Source organism: Hippocampus guttulatus, chromosome 14 (assembly GCF_054856545.1).
Source record: "Hippocampus guttulatus isolate MCC_2025c chromosome 14, RoL_Hgut_1.0, whole genome shotgun sequence".
Classification (NCBI taxonomy): Eukaryota; Metazoa; Chordata; class Actinopteri; order Syngnathiformes; family Syngnathidae; genus Hippocampus; species Hippocampus guttulatus.
This window is the reverse complement of record NC_141274.1, coordinates 13,957,752-13,975,727: the sequence shown is the minus strand read 5'-3', so window position 1 is coordinate 13,975,727 and position 17,976 is coordinate 13,957,752. Positions and strand designations below refer to the sequence as shown.

At 44.7% G+C, this 17,976-nt stretch overlaps 1 protein-coding gene across 2 annotated transcripts in view; it reads left to right on the top strand.

Annotated features, from left to right (window-relative positions):
- Window positions 1-55: 55 nt before the first annotated feature.
- sema6ba (sema domain, transmembrane domain (TM), and cytoplasmic domain, (semaphorin) 6Ba) overlaps window positions 56-17,976 on the top strand; it is a 30,069-nt gene continuing 12,148 nt past the window's right edge. The window contains exons 1-6 of one of the 2 annotated variants that reach the window (XM_086128288.1): window positions 56-467; window positions 559-630; window positions 13,076-13,199; window positions 13,925-14,036; window positions 14,748-14,808; window positions 14,895-14,957. In XM_086128288.1, coding sequence (XP_085984414.1) covers window positions 13,079-13,199; window positions 13,925-14,036; window positions 14,748-14,808; window positions 14,895-14,957 — 357 coding nt within the window. In that variant the 5' untranslated portion in view covers window positions 56-467; window positions 559-630; window positions 13,076-13,078. Of the gene's footprint in view, window positions 468-539; window positions 631-13,075; window positions 13,200-13,924; window positions 14,037-14,747; window positions 14,809-14,894; window positions 14,958-17,976 lie in introns of those variants that run through there. The other variant, XM_086128289.1, reaches the window with a different exon arrangement.

The following is a 17,976-nucleotide window of genomic DNA, read 5'->3' as shown; positions in this document are numbered from 1 at the left end:
GAGAGAGAGAGATGGGTGGGAGGTGTCCATTGATCATTGATCCACTGCAGGACTGCGTTCGTGTACGTGTGCGTGATCGTGTGATCGTGTGTGTTCGCGGGGGTGCAAGTTATGAGCTCGTGTTGTCAGTGTGCCTGCTCTGCAATGGACATTTCACCTCGCCACTGTAAATTAAAACAGGAAGATTACATTTAGGTGACATCTGCACGACCAAGCAAGTGCAGACCGCTGTGGCAGCTCGGTCCCCTTGCAGATCATTCAACACAGGCTGCAGGACTTGAGAAATATAAACGGACGGCAGGAAGGAGGAAACATCCGAATTTGTTTGCAGAGTATTCTCACCGTGGTAAGAATAAAAAATAAAAATAAAAATAAAACACGCACACAAACTGGGCGTTTTGGAGTCGCTAGTTTGGGGACACGGTGATGCTCCGGCGAGGCGCAGCAACAGAAGAGGGAAGAGACAGGTGAGGTGCGGCTGATGAGCTGCCGTTCTTTTTTCTCCTTTTAATAGAGACTCCGGATAGCTTTGCCATCCGTCCAACCTTATCTCCCCAGAACTCAAGAGAAGCGAACGGAGAGAGGGCGAGTGGGCGACTGGCACCTGCTCCACCTGACCCATCTGGTGCGGTGAGTGTGCCAAGTGGAGCGAATGAGATGCACAAATATGCTGCGTGGATGGCATGAGCAGGTACTGTACATTCTTCATGTGCGACATCACTGCTGCATTATGCCCCTGTGGGTTCACTACCATAGAGATCCACTTGGCACCGTCTGAACTGCTCTTTGTGTCTACTGCAAGATCCTTTTTTTTTATCTATTTCGATTTGCGTGATGTGCACTTCTGCAGCGTTCATTATTCTTGAACGTGTTGCATAGCTCTGTGTGAAATGTAATCGTGTATTTCCTTACATTTAAACACTGCAGTGAAAGAATTCCAGCACAAAGCTTGAAATTCTGGTCGTTTTTAGAGCACAGGTTGTGATTATCGAGGCTATTACTCTTAGAAGGATTCTTAGACCATTTTCATGGTGTGTGAGTTAGTGTTTGCTGATGGCTCCCTGGTAACAATAGTAAAGGTCAGATTTGATGATAGAGGCGAGAAGACAATTGATTAGAAATGCCAGTCATGGTAAGCCTGTTATGCGTTGAAAATATCAAAATGTACAGTACATTAAAAAGTTTTGATATGAAATCAAATCGAACAATATACTAGACTTCCATGGTAATCTCGAGAAAACAAAATACTTTGTCAAAGTGGGGGGGGGGGGGATCCTTTGTCCAACGTCTTGCCATGTGAATTAGACACCCAACGCCTCCGTAGCAAGTGACATGTTGCCTTTCAGCTCTTACTGAAATGACTTAATATCGCTGTTTGACCATTTATTGTTTGTAGCAAAAGCAATTGAATTCATCCACGCTGTGGTTTACGTTCCTCCTCTGAGTTGAAAGGTGAAAACAAAAGGTTAGAGACCAAATTAATAAGGCTAAACGAATGGGCAGCACCGCAGAGTGGCCGTAGGAGAGAGTAATTAAGTCAGATTGCAATCTGTCACAAGGGACGGGACAAGAGCGATAGAGAGAAATGATAGCGGCGGGTGAACAAGCGTTGAGGGAAAGGGGAAGCAGACAGCAGTCAGTACGGGTGTGAATGGTCTCCCTGTTTGCACTGACGCTCACACAGACGGCCATACAACGGCCGCGTGAGCAGGTGCTCAGCCCCGGCACACTGCAGCAAGCTCGGGCTACAACAGGTGCAGCCTCAGCTTCCATTTGGAAGGCCCTGTTGCAAGACACTCAGCCGAAAAATGCAGCAATGGCCCGACTCGTGGCCCACATAATTGTAGAACACCAAGCAACCGTTAATTTGCATGTACAATAAACCATGCAAAGGTCAGCCCGCTGTAATTAAATATTTGGCATTAAAAAGACCCTCGCAAAGGCTCAAACAACTGTTAAATCAACTGTATCTTCATACAGTACCAAAATGAGGTCAAGTGATATCCACATCCAAGGAGGCCATGTGACCAAATCCCACATAATCTAAATAGATGATCGAATGATTTGATTAAATTTGACAAAAATGTGAAATGGATCTTAATTGAAATTGAAGCAAGTGATTTGGCGCATCCTTCTGCAGTATGGGGGTCCGGGTAACAACCTTCCCGTGTTCCTTTTAGTGAGGTTGGTTGGAAGGATGATTAAAAAAAAAAAAAGTTTAATGGATTAATTTTTTTTTTTTTACTGGATTGAATTTGACGAACAAGCAGTCTGAATCAGTATTGCCCAATATTAGTAGGTCTGAGATTTTGCGTATTTATTGAGTAATTGATACCTTTTCAGTTTTATACAACAAAGCTTCGACACAAAGATTGCACACAAAATAACAAACATATCTAATCGAATCGGAATAAATAGACTCACAGCCAGCCAAACAGCCCCCTAAGTGGAGGCAACTCTTCGACAAAGTGGGAACTATTTGAAGCGAGAAAGCGTAGCTGTCTGCACGTAAAAGCTATCCGAGGGAGCCTTTTGGTTGTCCACGGGGACGCTTAATGAGCTCTATTGATCACATAGGGCCCTATTCAATCACACATGCTAAGCCACAAACGTGGCATCTCAAGCACGCAAAAAGAGATTGGATTGCAGCATAATATAGCTGTCCACAAACACACTAAATCAGTGGCGGATTAGCAAGGAGCGCGGTTTGTGATTTCCTCTGTGATGACGTTTCGGCGAGATGTTGAGTGGAGAGATTTGATCGTTTCTCCATTCTTGACGTAAAGTGGATACTTCAAGCAATTGCCAACAAATTGCCTCTCTCTACCTTTCGTACGCAGAGAGGAACAGTGACTGAATTCACCGCTCATAGTGGGTGAATCACCCTCTGCGCTGAGATGAATCCGCCGTTGAACCCGGAGCTAGCGGCACGCCAGGCGGGATTGACTCGTTAACTCTCCACAAAAGTTTCTTTGACAGGAAAGTCCACTTTCCTGTCAAAGTGATACACCACAGAGAAGACGGCCGTTAAGAATAATAAATAAACCCCTTAAAGCCTTCACTGGATGGAACAGAGTATATTTCACTCGGTCACCGCAGGGCTTTTCACAATACGACCCAAGGCGTTAGCCAGCAGCTAGCTAGCAAGCGAACAGGCTCCTCTCGGCCGGCAGACGAGCAACGGGCTCATCCTTGATGTCACCACCTCGTTTGGGAATTTAAATAACGAGTTGTTGTGTAGATTGGGGAATCTGAGTCAAATGCCAAGGAGTCCCAGTCAAGTCCGAGACAACAACAACAACCACAACAACAAAACGTTTGAGTACAGCCTCGAGTCCTCCAGTCCTGCTCTGACAAGTAGTCTTCAAGTCATCCAGAAAGTGACTTCATTGTAACGAAGTAAAGGTAGTGCGTGACTATCCGCTTGCGATTGTATTCACGTCGCCTCAAAACTAATGTGACCGTGGTGAATCTGCTATGTTGCTGGATATTGTTTCACTGGCTGGTCTAGTTTCACACGATTGCCGCATTTATCCAGTTGGGGGGGCTCCTATGGAACAAGCTCAAGACATAAATGGGTGTTGAGGTCTTTACCTCTTGGGGACAAAGATCGGAAGCACACAGCTGGGCAAGCATGTGCTGCATGACTTCTTCCAACACGGTCCTCGGAGAGCGGACCTCAAGGGTTTCATTCTTTAGAATCGCGAGAACCATACTTTCAGCCCTCGTCCCGAGGCGGGTATTCAAAATAAACCCTCCCATGCAAAACCTACCCTGTGATGAGGCGTGATGCCTTTAGGCCTTTTGGGGCCTTTCACAGAATTCTTGCGGATGTTTCAATAGGGAAGGAGAATAATAATGGCGGCCGCGCTGCCTGGGGAGTTTTATATGCAGACTCGGTTGTCCACGGGAGCGTAACTTCCTTCCTGTGTTCAGGAAATCAGGGTGGCTGGAACCTGGCATTGAGATGCACATTATACACCTTGCACCTTTTGCCGCTGAATACTTGTGAACTGTTGCATCATTTATCCATCCACTTGCAAACATGCAAACATTGTGATGACTAACCAGCTCGTTCACACGTTCCTTTTTCTTCCCTACTCTGGACCACCTGAGCCCCGACATCCCTTGCGGATTGTTAGCCAAATAAGAATGCCTTGCAGTTGTTTTCAATGCGGGACTCTCCCATATACTTTACAGCGGCCATGCATCCTTTCTTTTATGACTCGCTGTCCTCATTGATTCTTCCCCGGAGGTGCAGCCTCCTTTTTTTTTTTTTTCGTCATCTCCTGCACACACGCTTCAGCACACGCTATTACGGCTTAACACTACTGCTTGTTTTTCTTCCTATTATTCAGCTTACCTTTGTACATTATGCATGCCGTTTCTCATACACACACCCAGACACACGTACACACACGAAAGGACGCTTGCGCACATTTTTGTTTAGTATTCATTTAAATTATATCGATTAATTGTATTAGCATCCATGCATCCCTCCATTTTGTGTACAGCTCATGCCTATTAGGGCTGCGGGTGAGCTGGAGCCCTTGGCCAAAGCTGTAAAATGGAAAGTCTAGCCACCCTTTAAAGTGACAGATTCCATGGTGTTAGTCCCTCAATGAAACAACAAACACTCAAGAATTAGTGAATCGAAATGGGATAAAGGCAGCTTTATTTATATAACGCGTTTCAAACACAAAGCAACTCAACGCAAGGAGTCTTCTAGTCCTGTGCGAAAACCAGACACTTACATGAGATAATGCCCAATAGATGAACAGCCATTTTTCAGTTAACTTGAAAAGGATTCGAATATTTCAATAGGCTTGTCAAATGCTGTTCAAGGATCCACACAAAAGGAACAAAAGACGCATTCTATGCTTAGCCCCGAGAAAGAGAGCGCTCGCAGAAAGTGCAGGTAGGCATATTTCATTTGAGTCAACAGGACCGACACTCGGTTTCTGAAAAGTGAGGTGTGGGGGGGGCCAGAAAATGGCTACCATCTCATGACTTTAAAATCATACACACAAACTGACGACTTTGGTCAAAATACTGTAATGTATTGAATGGCTTATGTGGGGACGAGGGCAAATGTGGAGGACCCCAAGGATTTGTTTTTAAAAACACAAAAAGACAACCATGGCATGTAGGGAGTTGTTGTTGTTTTTTTTAAACAAAGTCCCCCCCCCAAAAAAAAATCCAAATTCAAAGCAGCGCGGAAACAGAAGGTCACGTGACGTAAGTAGAAGCGTGACCTGCAGCAGCAGTAATGTGACAAAGACCTGAAGAAAGCAGGAAATGAAATACAAAAAAGATTGACGAGACCACGAGGCACACCTGAACAAGACACGAGTGGCTGGAGGGTGCTGATCGGTAGACCCAAAGAACAGGGCTGGCAAGAACAGGGGGAAGAAAAATAAATAAAAAATCTGAAAAGTTGACAAGACGTGAAACATGAGACGTAGGGAAACATCACAAAACATGAAACAAGTCCACAAATGCGGATCGTGACGGGATTTTGTCTCGGTCGGACACTATTTCTCTTTTGGTTCACTAACTGGCCATGATAATGATCTCGGATTAACATGAAATATATCGTGAGTGATTTCGATGGGAAATGTCCTTTAGAGGTGGTACATTTTGAAAAGAATTGCGTTGCGCTGCATCGCGCACAGTGACATGACGTCAAGCCGGGTAACAAGATGGCCGCCGCGCTCGGTATTTCCAATATTTTACTATTCACAGCTCTGCCCTGTTATTTGTTTCGTCAATAATTGCTTGACTCTGTCCGTGCGTGTGACGCTCCTGCAAAGTTTGTTTTGTGTCACCTCTTTGCATGCGGACGATATTCTTATTCAGCGTGATCGCGAAAACAAACAAGTTCGTCTAATCCGTCACCTTCTGCCATCTCATCAACTTCCCCACTTTGCAAAATGTGAACACGACAATACACCTTTTGGCTTCATTTGGTTTTGTTTTTTGTTTGTTCGTGAACTCAATCTACAGCCGCAGACGAATAAAACAAGCAACAATCAAAGTTAACCAAATGCCACAGCGGAGGCGCTCGACTTCTTCACCTTTGTGCCGCCAAATAAACGCCGTTACTTCTCAGTCTTCATCTTGGAACTCGTAACGTATTTTGCCGCTTTTGTTTTGGAACAAATTCACCGAGAGCCGCAGCCAAAGGCGGGCTTTCGCTCAGGCAGCTTAGCCAGAGAGACATTTGGAAGACATTTCAGCGGCAGATAACGGCACATCCAAGTCCTTTGTCTCCCGGCTGTAGTCGAGATGCATTTATAGCTTGACTGAAAAGCTTTGTTGCGGCCAATCCATCTCCTTGCCGTCATCCTGTTCGGTCCGTCCAAACAAACGTTGCTTCTTTAATAACACGAGTTCATACCCCATGCGAGAAGGGGAGGCTTTTGAACGGTCGATAATGCAAGCATTTGGGGAAGGTTTTGGATATCTGCTGTGCAAAGACCACCTATTGTGAGCTCTGATCCTCTTAACGGGCTTCTGTCAAAAGAGCTAAATTTACCCGTATTGGTGATCCCTGCCCACACAGAACAAGATGTCAGGAATATGAGCGAGCCTCACCGCCCGGCATTATGCACAAGCCACCCTGACGGTAATGGCTGCCGTGTTAACTCATCTTATTAAGCAAAGCATCCCGCGAAGTAGAAATAGAAAATCACAATCTAATAAAGGAATCTTTCTTCTTTTTTTTTTTTTTTTTTTGATGCCAAGCACAAACGGGAATCATAACCCTATTGAGCGACGTGATTGTTATCTTCATTGTGGTTATACATGGCTGGAGCGTGCACGCGCCCGCCCGACTCTGTGCTCATGGTGTGTGTGCGCCGCATACTCATGTGCTCGCTTCCAGCTCGGGGCTGTGCAGTGAATGTATATGCGCTCACTGCAGTCAAACTCCAGTTAGTAACATTTTGCCCTTGCTGCGGCGCGGGTGGACGCGCGCCGGCGTTTGTGCGCGTATGCGACATGACATGACATGAAGTCGTCACGTGCTGTTTTTTTTTTTGAAAGCTGTTTGTCGTCTCGTCCCTCCGTTTTGTGAGCAGTGCATTTATCAGACCCGTCCGTTATCGCGTAAGCCGCTAACTCACTGCAGCCAACGATTGCAGCGCGCTGTTGCTGTTAGCAGCAATTTGGCTTTCGGCAGAAGGGCCTGATTGGAGGAGAAGTCTGAGGGGAGACGGAGCTCTCGCTGGCTAGACTCCAGCTCTGTCCATCCTCTTTTAATTACCTACGGCATCCACCCTTGGGAATATCTCCTCGTCTTACGGCTCCCACCTTTTCCTTTCCGTCTTTCCCTCTTTCGCTCACCATCTCTCATTTGCTCTCCTGTCCCACACACAAAACAGGCGAGCCCGCAGCTGCGTCAAAAGGCCCGCGCAGGGTTAACCATGCATTAGCATATAAATGACCCTTTGGATTGGATAGCATTTTCGGATATTTAACAGCAAAAGACAGATTCTCTTCTGTGTGATTAGAGCTGCTCTGAGGAGACAGGCACCCACTTTAGGCAATATCGTCTTCAACTTGATAAGATAAAGACTTGACACAGTGTTCCCGTTGCCGGAGAGAGCATAATTGTCCGTCTGTGTGTGTGTGTGTGTGTGTGTGTGTGTGTGTGTTGCAGGCTTTCTATTCTATTTGTAAATGAGCGCATGTGATCCGGTCTGGGAACAGAAATACAGTAAATCTCAATGTGTCCTCTTTCTTGTCTTAAAAACGATCTGGTTTAACACGATGTGGGCGCTGCTGGCTCTGTTGCATTCCGGGGGAGATATTTGAAACCGTAATTATGCCCTGCTGCCCAGTCATACAATCACACGCGTAACAACCGACCATCCCGTTTCATCCAAATAGATGAATAAATCTCACTTCAACGGTGCGATGAAGGATTTAAAGTCGTTTGTCTGCCTTCAGGCTGTTTCATCGGGTATATTTGCGCAGTCTAATGGGATCCAAACAATGTCAAAATGGAATGCTACATTGAGAATTTTGCTCCAGTTCTTGTCTGGGATCTCATTCTATCGTGCAGATGTGCCTAATGAAATGGCCAGTCGGTGTATCGTACTGTGCATACAGTTAGCTACCATAGCACCCATCCGAGGAGGAGATTTATTTCTTTTTAAAGACCCTGCCACGTGAATTTAGCCCAGTGGCACATTGGGCGCCCAGTGTGATGCCTCGCCTTGCCCACCATATAAGAACTTGAGCACCTATGCTCACATCCGTGGTTATCTGACGCAGTTGTGAACTGCAGTAAGGTGCCTAGACCCCCCTCCCCCCTCCCTTCAATACATCTTCCATTCAGGTCGTCTGCCGACATGGCTGCTTTAGAGCGCCTCGTTGTAGCTTTGTCTTTAAATGCCCCGCCACACTTTCTGTATGACCAACAATTGATGTTTATATGCACTAAACTGAATCTTGCCTGTAGTCGGATTGTGTTCTTCTCTAGTTGCATGGTAAGCACTGCGGTGCATGGTCGACATTTTTAGAATATTGAGGTCTTAAAACTTGAATCTTGTCATCTTTAAGAGGAGCTGTCTCATGCGCATTTTGCTCGTGTGGCAGAAGGAGGGTTTTTTTTTTCTTATATAGTACAACGGTCATCTGGACTGTTACTACCGTATTTGATGCATGTGTGGCAGGACAATAAGGCACTAGGAAAGTCATTGTCTTAAATGCTACGTTTTCCTGAAGGCTGCAGCGTACATTAATGCTCAGCAAATGACTTGCTGCAAGTTATCTTGCTAGGCGGGATGCCATTCTATGAAGGTGACCCACTTCTCCCAGTTTAGCCCACGTCTGTCTTTCTACCCTCAAGCCATTTTACTTTATTCACGGATTTAACCTGCTTCCTGTCCTCAAGGATGGGGTACGTTCCATGTTAGAAAAGGTCTTTTATTTTTCTTGTACTTGCCAGTCTGTTTATCCGATGCCGCTTTAGTTCATTGGCGTAGCGAGTAGTGACGATAATGAAAAGACTATTTGCTATTGTCTCTCATATCCTGTATGTCGGATAAACCGCCGTCAAATCGTCTGTGATGATTGCCAGCGTGTGGCCAATGTGAAGACAAAACACCTTCAGCCCATCCCCCTTCTTGCTGAGAAAGTGGGGAGCCCCCCCCACCACCACCTCGTGTCTCCATCGCTGTACATAAACACTCACATGAAGCCATTTGGATGCCGAACGGCCGTGCGCCGGCATTCGAGTGTGTGCACAGGCATAGATATGCAATGTGTACGTGTAACGAGAGTGGACCTAACATCTTCGCTTTTTACATCTCCCCGCACTAGAGCTTCGGAGCTTTGCTATCGGTTGCTACGGTAACAAAGGCAGGAGTTGAAGTGGCTGCAGCACTGGCGCCTAAGAGACAGTGAAAGGGAGAGAGCGTTTGCCCGTGCAGCTAATCACAACCTCTGATTGAACGTAACAAAGAAAACACATTTGGCACGCATATGTAAACTTCCCTCGATTGGCCTGCAACATCGTATCCGATGGATGGCTTTTTGAAAAGATAAATGCTTATGTCAGCTGTGTCAACAGTGAAAGGTAAACATTGATCCAACCGTTTTCTTATCCAGTTCAGGGTCACAGGTGAGCTGCGGTCCATCTCATCTGAATTGGGGTGAGAGGTGTGGTATTCCCCCCCCCCCCCGGGCCTGCGCGCCTGTAGAGACACAACCATTGTGGTTATTTTGCAGGATGGCGTTCACATCTAAAACAGCAGCCAATGGCGCATACCTTTGGCGTTGCGTTCGTTTGGATTCCAAGAGGAACTACTGAGCTTTCCCAGATTTATGTATCATCGTGGACGGTAATTCGTGGCCACCGTAGGAAGCGACGAAGCACTTGTGTCTCTTGCTTTGCAGGATGGAACTTGTTCAGCTGCCTTGTACAAAACAAAAACACACATTCAACAAGCACTTATTTGATGGGATTATCGGTACGGTAAATATGATATCTATCAGGTTCGTTGACATGATGGACATTTCAAAATTCTCAGCGTGCCGCTTCAAGCTTTCCAGGCCCATTATGGTATTAAGAAGTGCACGCCGGACATCCGGAAACGGTGCTCATGTCCCAGCTGTTGAGAAACAAGAAACGGAGAAGGTGTAAACAGGTGACCGCGCCGCTTCTGACAAGCTGCTGATCGGTTAATGACGCGGAATATTAGCAGGTGATTTGTTCATAGTTTGCTTGATGAGGCGAGATGACGCCGCCAAGATGTGTGCATCCCATGATAAGCGTGTCAAGCGTCACGCCGTTAAATTCAATCACACACGCCAACACGGTCCGACGCAGACCGCATGACACGTTCTTCCTTCTAACGGCTGGCTCGGGCTGCCTTCGCTTCATTTTATGATACTGGTTTTATGATCCTCACTGCAGCTTTGTTAAGTGCCTTTTCGGTTTCTTCAACAGAGCAGCCCTGATTCAAAATATAAAAACACCGTTTCGCAATAACCCTGATTTATTAAGATTCTAAATAGTGGCGTTGGGCAAGATCTACTGAGATTGCAATTTTTTTTTTTTTAGTACGATCCTAAATAGAGGGCACTAAATTGCACGCAGTTTTAGCGCATTCGCCGACTTTTACATGTGCAACCTTGATCCCAAGTGGTGCTTGTGCTTGAACACCAAGAGTCTTCATCCTGGTGCTATCCTTCAGCTTACTACTCTGAAATGTTGCCCTTGACCCAGACCTATGGTTCGATTACTTCAGTCATCTAATGAGGAGGCTTTGTCAATAATGGGTTTTTTTTTGTTTGTTTGTTTGTTTTTTTGTGGGTTGCACAAGTACCTTATTGTATGAGTGTTCATGTATGTAGAAGAGGAGAGAAGCCCAAATGTGATCTGACGGCGCGACTCCATAACCATCCGACGCCTAATCTCAGAGGAACACACGCTTCATTTGATGCAGTTTTAAATTTCGCATGTCCGGCCCTCTCAATCCATTCAATGCAACGGATTTTTTTTTTTTTTTTACGATGCGTCAAATTTGGATCCCGCCCATTAAAATGGCCATGATGAAATGACAGTGCCAGAGCGGCGAATCCTGATGGCGAGTCGAGATGAAAAGACTCCCCCTCAGGCTTCACCTTCTCTATCAGATATGGAGGAGATTTAGAGATGTCAAACCTGCACTCTCTCGGCTAGAATTGGCCCTGGGGCATGTGGGCGTGTGTGTGTGTGTGTGTGTGTGTGTGTGTGTGTGTGTACGCGCGTCCGCGTGTGATTATGTGTGTAGCGGCCATCCCGTCCCTGAAGTCTTCAAACAGCTCGTCACTTCTGCAACCGCTGCAGGTGAACGTGCATCCTATTTATGGGCCTTTGTTTTTGTTTTTTTCCATCTGAAAAATAATTCCTATCACCGTAGCAACAGTCACCCGCTCTTCTTTTCCAGCAAACGTACCCAAGTTACTATTCATCAAACGCTTAGAGAGTTCGAAAGGTTACAATAACAGAGGTAGGCGAATTAGGAAGTAAGAGGAATTGAAAAGAAATAAGTGGCGGAAGGTAGCTTTTCGGGTAGATTCGATATACCTGGATCATTTTTATTTGTCACACTCTTTCTCCAATCCCCGAGGTTTCTTTTTGATCATCAAACGGCACACGTTCCACGATTTGAGCGGTGTTGCGGAGCAACAAAAGACAAAAACTCAAGGATCCTACTCCTGATGCTCTTCTCGCTGGTCTCGTTTTTTTTTTCTTTTCTTTGCTCCTCTTCATTTGTCCTCGCCCATTTCCGAGGCTTCTACTGTCAAAGCCAATTCAGTTTTACATACCAGCTGTTACGATTACTCACAGGCATTCCACTGAAATAAATGCTTCAGAAATAGCATCTTTTTTTTTTTTTTACATTTTTTATTGTGCATTAATCTAATTGTATTTGTTACATACAGTATGTTGATGCAATTTCATGCTTTAGAAAACATTTATGTCTGAATTTGGGGGGGGGGGGGTGCTTGGAACGGATTAGGTCATTTACATGGAAAACGAGTCTCTACTGACAAATTTTTCTAGTTTAGAAATTTCTTTCAGAACCAATGAATTTCGTAAGTAGAGGTACCACTGGACTATTTCTCACATGTTTCTAATCGATGTGTTTGGGAACTGCCCAAGTGTGTATGCACACACTGCACTTTTGCCCTGGAGCTCTGAGAAACAACCCATCCTACACACACACACACACACACACACACACACACACACATCTCCTTTTTTCCACCTTTTCTACTCAGAAAGGGGAAGTCGCCCACTTCGGTGGCAGATTACCCCAAATAAAGCCTCCATATGTTCATGTAGAAGGACCATCAGCGATAGGAACGTTACCGCGCAAAGTGCCTTTGTAGTCTGTGACTGGTTTTGTCCCGCGGTGTGTTTTATGGCTGTGAGAATCCTCTTCCATTTCAGCACTCTGACAATGGAGTGACATCTCTGACAATAGAGCTCTATTATACTCGAAAGCAACAAGAGAAACACATCAGCTTCCTGCTGCCAGCAGCTTGGTGGCAGCAGTCACACCGCTGCACTTCAGACCCAGTCAGCACACATGCAAACATGTGGACTCACGCACAAAAGACACACTAGGAGTGATAAACCTCTCTCAAGTAGAAGTACAAATACTTGTGTTAAAAAAAAAAAAGGAGCCTGGTAAATTTACATTTATACGTACTAATTCAAATCCTGTCCTGAAAGATCACGTGGAGTGAATTCAGAGATTTGCTGCGTGTATTGTCCGTGTTTGAAGGTGATTGCTGCTATTTTGGTTAAAGACTGACAACAATTTAGCACTCGGTTGTGAAGATCAGTTAAACTGTTGCGTTTTCCTAATTTTTTGGGGCATGGCTAAAACGTGGCTCAGTGAGATACCTGAATATTTTCTACAGTACATGTGTACTAGCTCACACAAACGTCCACACACGCATCGGCCACCTCTTTATGACTTACAAACCCGTCCAAGTGTATTATTTGTTGGCAAATGTGCCCAAAAAAAAATGATGTTTTTTGTTCTCCTCTCTCTGACTTTGTTAACAGTGCATGTATTCTGCTGTCATGGCAACCGTGGGTCCTCTTCTCACATTTTTTCTCCTGCTGCTTCATTTGGCTGATGGCTCATTCCCAGAGGAGCCCAGTCCACTCAGCTATGTCCCTCTGGAGGGTACGTGTCCTTGTGCCGAGGTGTTTGTGCGTACGTGTGTGCGTCGCATTGATGTATGGCCCCGTGATAAATGTGGAAATCGGGGGTCAAAAGTCCCAGTCTAGCACAGGGGCTGCATTAAAAATGCACTTTTCACGTATAAAGCTCGCCTTCATGATGCAAAAGCACCAAAAAATTGGAGGAGGAAGGGAAAGCAAATAGAATCGGTTTGGATTTCAAGGGACACGTAAAGATGGAGGAAGTGAGAGACATTTTGGGGGGGAGCGAGAGAGAGCTCAGGTTAGAGCGAAAAATGGGAAGGAGAGCTGAGGAGATGGATCACTTCATCACTTTCCCGCTGACCCGTAGTCAAGGACAATGAGACATTTTCCCACTCCGTCTCCTGGTGATGAGCGCTACCCGTGGAGGCGGCTCTCTTCCTCTTTGAAACTTTGGATCGCTCTCTTTCGGCCACTTCCTTTCTCCGTCTCGTCTGTTTTCTCTCATTAAGAGAAAATAAGCGCTAATATTTTCTGACTACAATAACGATCGCAAGCTTGCTCTCATTAGAGCCGCCTCTAAATAAACACCAAGAGGATTTCACTGTCTTTATGGGCAGTACTATACACTAGCCTGTGCATTTGAACACGAAAGCCGCATGGCATCAATTAGCGTTTTATTAAATGGAGCTTTCGAGAGACTGTTTGAAGCTCCGGCGCAGTTATTTTATTTGTCGCCCGTTTCAGTGGTGAGAAGGTATCCGGTGTTCCTGGGCAGAGCTCACCGTTCAGCACAGAGACAGGAGCTGCACATCCAAACGGTTCTACAAGTCAATCGAACTCTCTACATAGGAGCCAGGTAACTAACGGCAACCGCCGCCAACTGTGTGTGACTGATGCGCTCACGTTTGTATTTTTCATTTGATGCTTCCATCTGCTGTCTCTTTTTTTTTGCTCTAGTTAGAGTGGATTAAGGAGATTTGGACACTTAATTCGACTTACATGTCATATAGTAACATGTAGTAAAATGACACAATCGATTTAAAAAAATATGCCTTTACAAATTATATATACAGTATATATATATATATAGGTGGGTAGTCCAGTGAGTAATACTAACAGTGTTATGTTCTGCACGACATTTAAATATTATGCATTGTCATGCAAACAGGCCCCTAAGTCAACTTAATACGGCTTTTATTTTTATCCTGAGACAAAAAAAAATGTACGGTACTTAAAAATGTGGGCAACTACATTTTACATGCTTAGGTTGTTAAATTCAGCAATTAGTACATCTGGGTTGTTTTCCCTAGATGTTCATGGGAAGCGCTAGTTTGCTTTGGGAGGGGTTGTTTGTTTTTTCCAACTGCTTCATGGGCCTCTAGTTAACATTCATCAAAACAAAATGTGAAAGGCAACGATCCAATGTAGTATGAAGCATCATCCTGTGATTCGTGAAAAACACTCGGCGTTGTGAAGGACAAACCATGTTAGGCCACCTTAAAAATAAATAAAAACACACAAAAGTGCCGATGCCTTTTACACCCAGTTGTTTTTTGTGTGGTTGTAGAGATGATTTATACCGGGTGGAACTGGACAACATGGCAGGTGATGAGATGTTCTACAGCAAGGTAATGGTCATTTTGTTACACGCCCACCAAAGAATGATCACTCACGAGCATGATTTTGCAATACGTTCTGATTCTCTTTTCGGCAGAAACGGACATGGGAATCCAACAAAAACGACATTCGAGTGTGCCGAATGAAGGGGAAACATGAGGTATTGTGGTGAGACACAGACATGTATCAACACCATCCGCGTGGACACGCGCCACAGCTGTTACCTTGTTTATTTTGCGCGCAAATTCATGTTAACGAACAACCGGCTCCTCACGTCATTCAAACAAAGATCGATGAAATGAAATGCTACCCTGAGCTAAAATCAAATCCTCCCAATAGACTTGAAAGCTCTCTTCTTTTTTTTTTTTTACCAGAGCCTTTGGGACGGATGGAAAAGTGTAAAATACAGAGGGAAGATCATTAATAATACAAAAGAAAATTAGGTGGGATGGTGGGAACGGGTTGTGACGTCTTGCTAAAAAAGCAGCAAGAGAAAATTGTTTACAGGATAGAACCGCAATAGAAACATTGCTTTGGGGAGGTAACAATAAATGAAATAAGATGAGGCAGAGCACTGCAGATAGTGGCGAGTCATGCATCTGGTAGCTGGGCCTGCTTGCTTGACTCGAGCCACCTCTTAATACCACCACTATCACGTCGCGTCCACTATGTAAAAAAACTTGAGTCCCTTCGTTCGTAACAGAGGTTACTCAACTGCGAGTTGGTATTACTCGGCTCATTTCTACCATGACATTGCACAGTTAGCTAGCTAGCTATACCTGTACTCCGACAATGCAGCTTGCCTGGATGTCACAATTTACAAAACATATTGGTGTCGTTATTTAAATTCCCGAGCAAGGAAGTAATGTTGCGCACCGGCATGAAACAAATATTAGAAGCTAGAAATTATATTATGAGCTTCTGATAGTGTTTTGGCTAGCAGAGAAGGCTGGCCTGACTATTCACCACTTTGTCGGAAGAGATGAGGATGCTTTCCTGGATGAACAAACATTACATCGAAAGAAGGAAAGTAAACCGACATAAAGAAGGTGTCAGAGATAGAAGCACAATCGCAAGCATGAATGTGTCGACTCAGTAACCGCATTGATTTTGAGTGGCACACACAAGATGACTGAGGCCATTGAGCTAGCTTCAAGGTCAGCTCAACACATGCCACTGCGCTCATATTTTTCAGCTTTAGTCATGCGAGTCATGCATGAATTCCTTTTGAGCGATTGCATTTGTTGCCGTCGTGTTCAAGAAAATAACGATTGATTATGAAAAATATTCAGGAAGGGTTGTTATGAATGGGGATTTGGTGAAATAAGAAAAAAATTAAACTCGGAATGGATGTTTGTGTTGACTTATATTAGATGAGCTGCGAGGCTTTTTCACAGAAGCAGGCGGTAAAAAAAAGAAGCACGGGATGATTTAGTATCGTATCCTGAGGCACCTTATTGGAATGGTGTTTGTTGTAGTTATGAGAAAAATATTTTACAGCAAGGGAAATGTAGAAGGTAGACGCTTCAGCCAGGTTGCAGTTGTGTAGCATTCTTATTATTATTTTGGCCATCTCGTGTAGCGAGATAAGGAAATGATTGGAAACACCTCTCGGGCTGATAAGTACCGGTACCTTGCATTGGATCTAATTAGGTTGCGCCGGTGTGTGTACGTCTACTGGTCTGTTAGTTTAGCTTATGGTACAAAGACTGGGAGGGAAATTTGTACGGAGTCCTCGTTAATCCATCTACTTTTTCTCCATGACTCGGCACAGGTGGCAGCAGCGTAGTTGTCTCTGCATGTTAAAAGGCTGGTTTGATCCACATTGTACACATGCTTTCCAAGCCGTCTTCTGCTACGCATGTTGAAAGTTTAATTTTGCTCCACCGCTCCTTCAAGTCTTTTAATAGTGTTGTAAAATCAGAGAGGTTAGACGTGTCGAGTTTCATCTTCCCTAGTCGTCTCATTAATTTCGGCTCCATCAACAGCCCTCCACCTTGAAGAAGACAGCTACAGAGTGTGGCTGAGAGTGTTTTTACCTCTCGGGATTCTTTTTAAGATTTGTTCCCCACACTCCGCCGTCGTTTCTGCAAGAGGTGACAGAAGTACTCCCACTGTGTACTTAAGTAGAAGGAAAAGATGGTGGTAAAGGTAAAAAGTAGAAGTCCTGATTCGAATCCCTTGCTTGAGTAAAAACGAAAAGGAAAACCTCACTTTTAATGTTATTAATATAAAATAACAATGTTGACTTGACCACTGGTTGCCTGTGCACTTGAGCTTATTTGAGGATTCTGCTGTTTGTTTTCAAATCTCAAAATGATCTTAACCTGTTGACCACCTGCTAGTATCTTGTTTTGTCACCGTTTTTTAAAATGATATTCAATTGTCTTATGTTTTATGTTCGGTGTTTATTTATGTACAGCACTTTGCTTCAGCTGTGATTGTTTTTAAAGCGCAGTATAAAATTGCTGACTAATGTCGGCTCAGGCCCCGGAATCTGAACCGACAAACAAACATGACAACTGAAAAACTATAGCTTGCCTGTGTGTGTTTTGTCAGACGAGGTAAAGCATATTTGAAAGCCAAATTTTCAGACTAGCGCAAGACACGGCGCACTCGCGACAAGTCATTCTTGTAGCCAACGTGACAGCTAACAGCTAAACTAGTCTTCAAAATGGGGCCAATGATGGGGAATATCGCACTCCTGCGCATCTGTCGCGTCCTCGCCTTTAATGCTCCCTTAGCCGCCATGACGCTGCTGTCCCCAAGATCTCAATAAATCAAAATCTCAACATCATGTCATCATTGGAAAAAAAATAAGAAGCCTATTTTCATACACCAAGGAGGAATAAGTCCAGATAAACGTTATCAAATGTGGTGTCGGGGAAATAAACACACGATGCGGTAGCTGTGGGAGTAAGGAATCAACGGCGTTTATATATCTTTACAGGTGACATTTTATCTCATGTGCAAGGGCGGCAATCACCCTTGAGGTAGGCGGCAATCACCTTTCAGGCAGGTGATAAAAAAACGGTTCGTACCAGTTCTATGCCAGTGGTTTATCCTGACCTCGTCTAACCGAGCCCAAGTGAAGAATTAGTTCCTTCTCTAACATACCGTATTTTCTGCACTATAAGGCGCTTCGGAGTATAAGGCGCACCTCAATGAATGGTCTATTT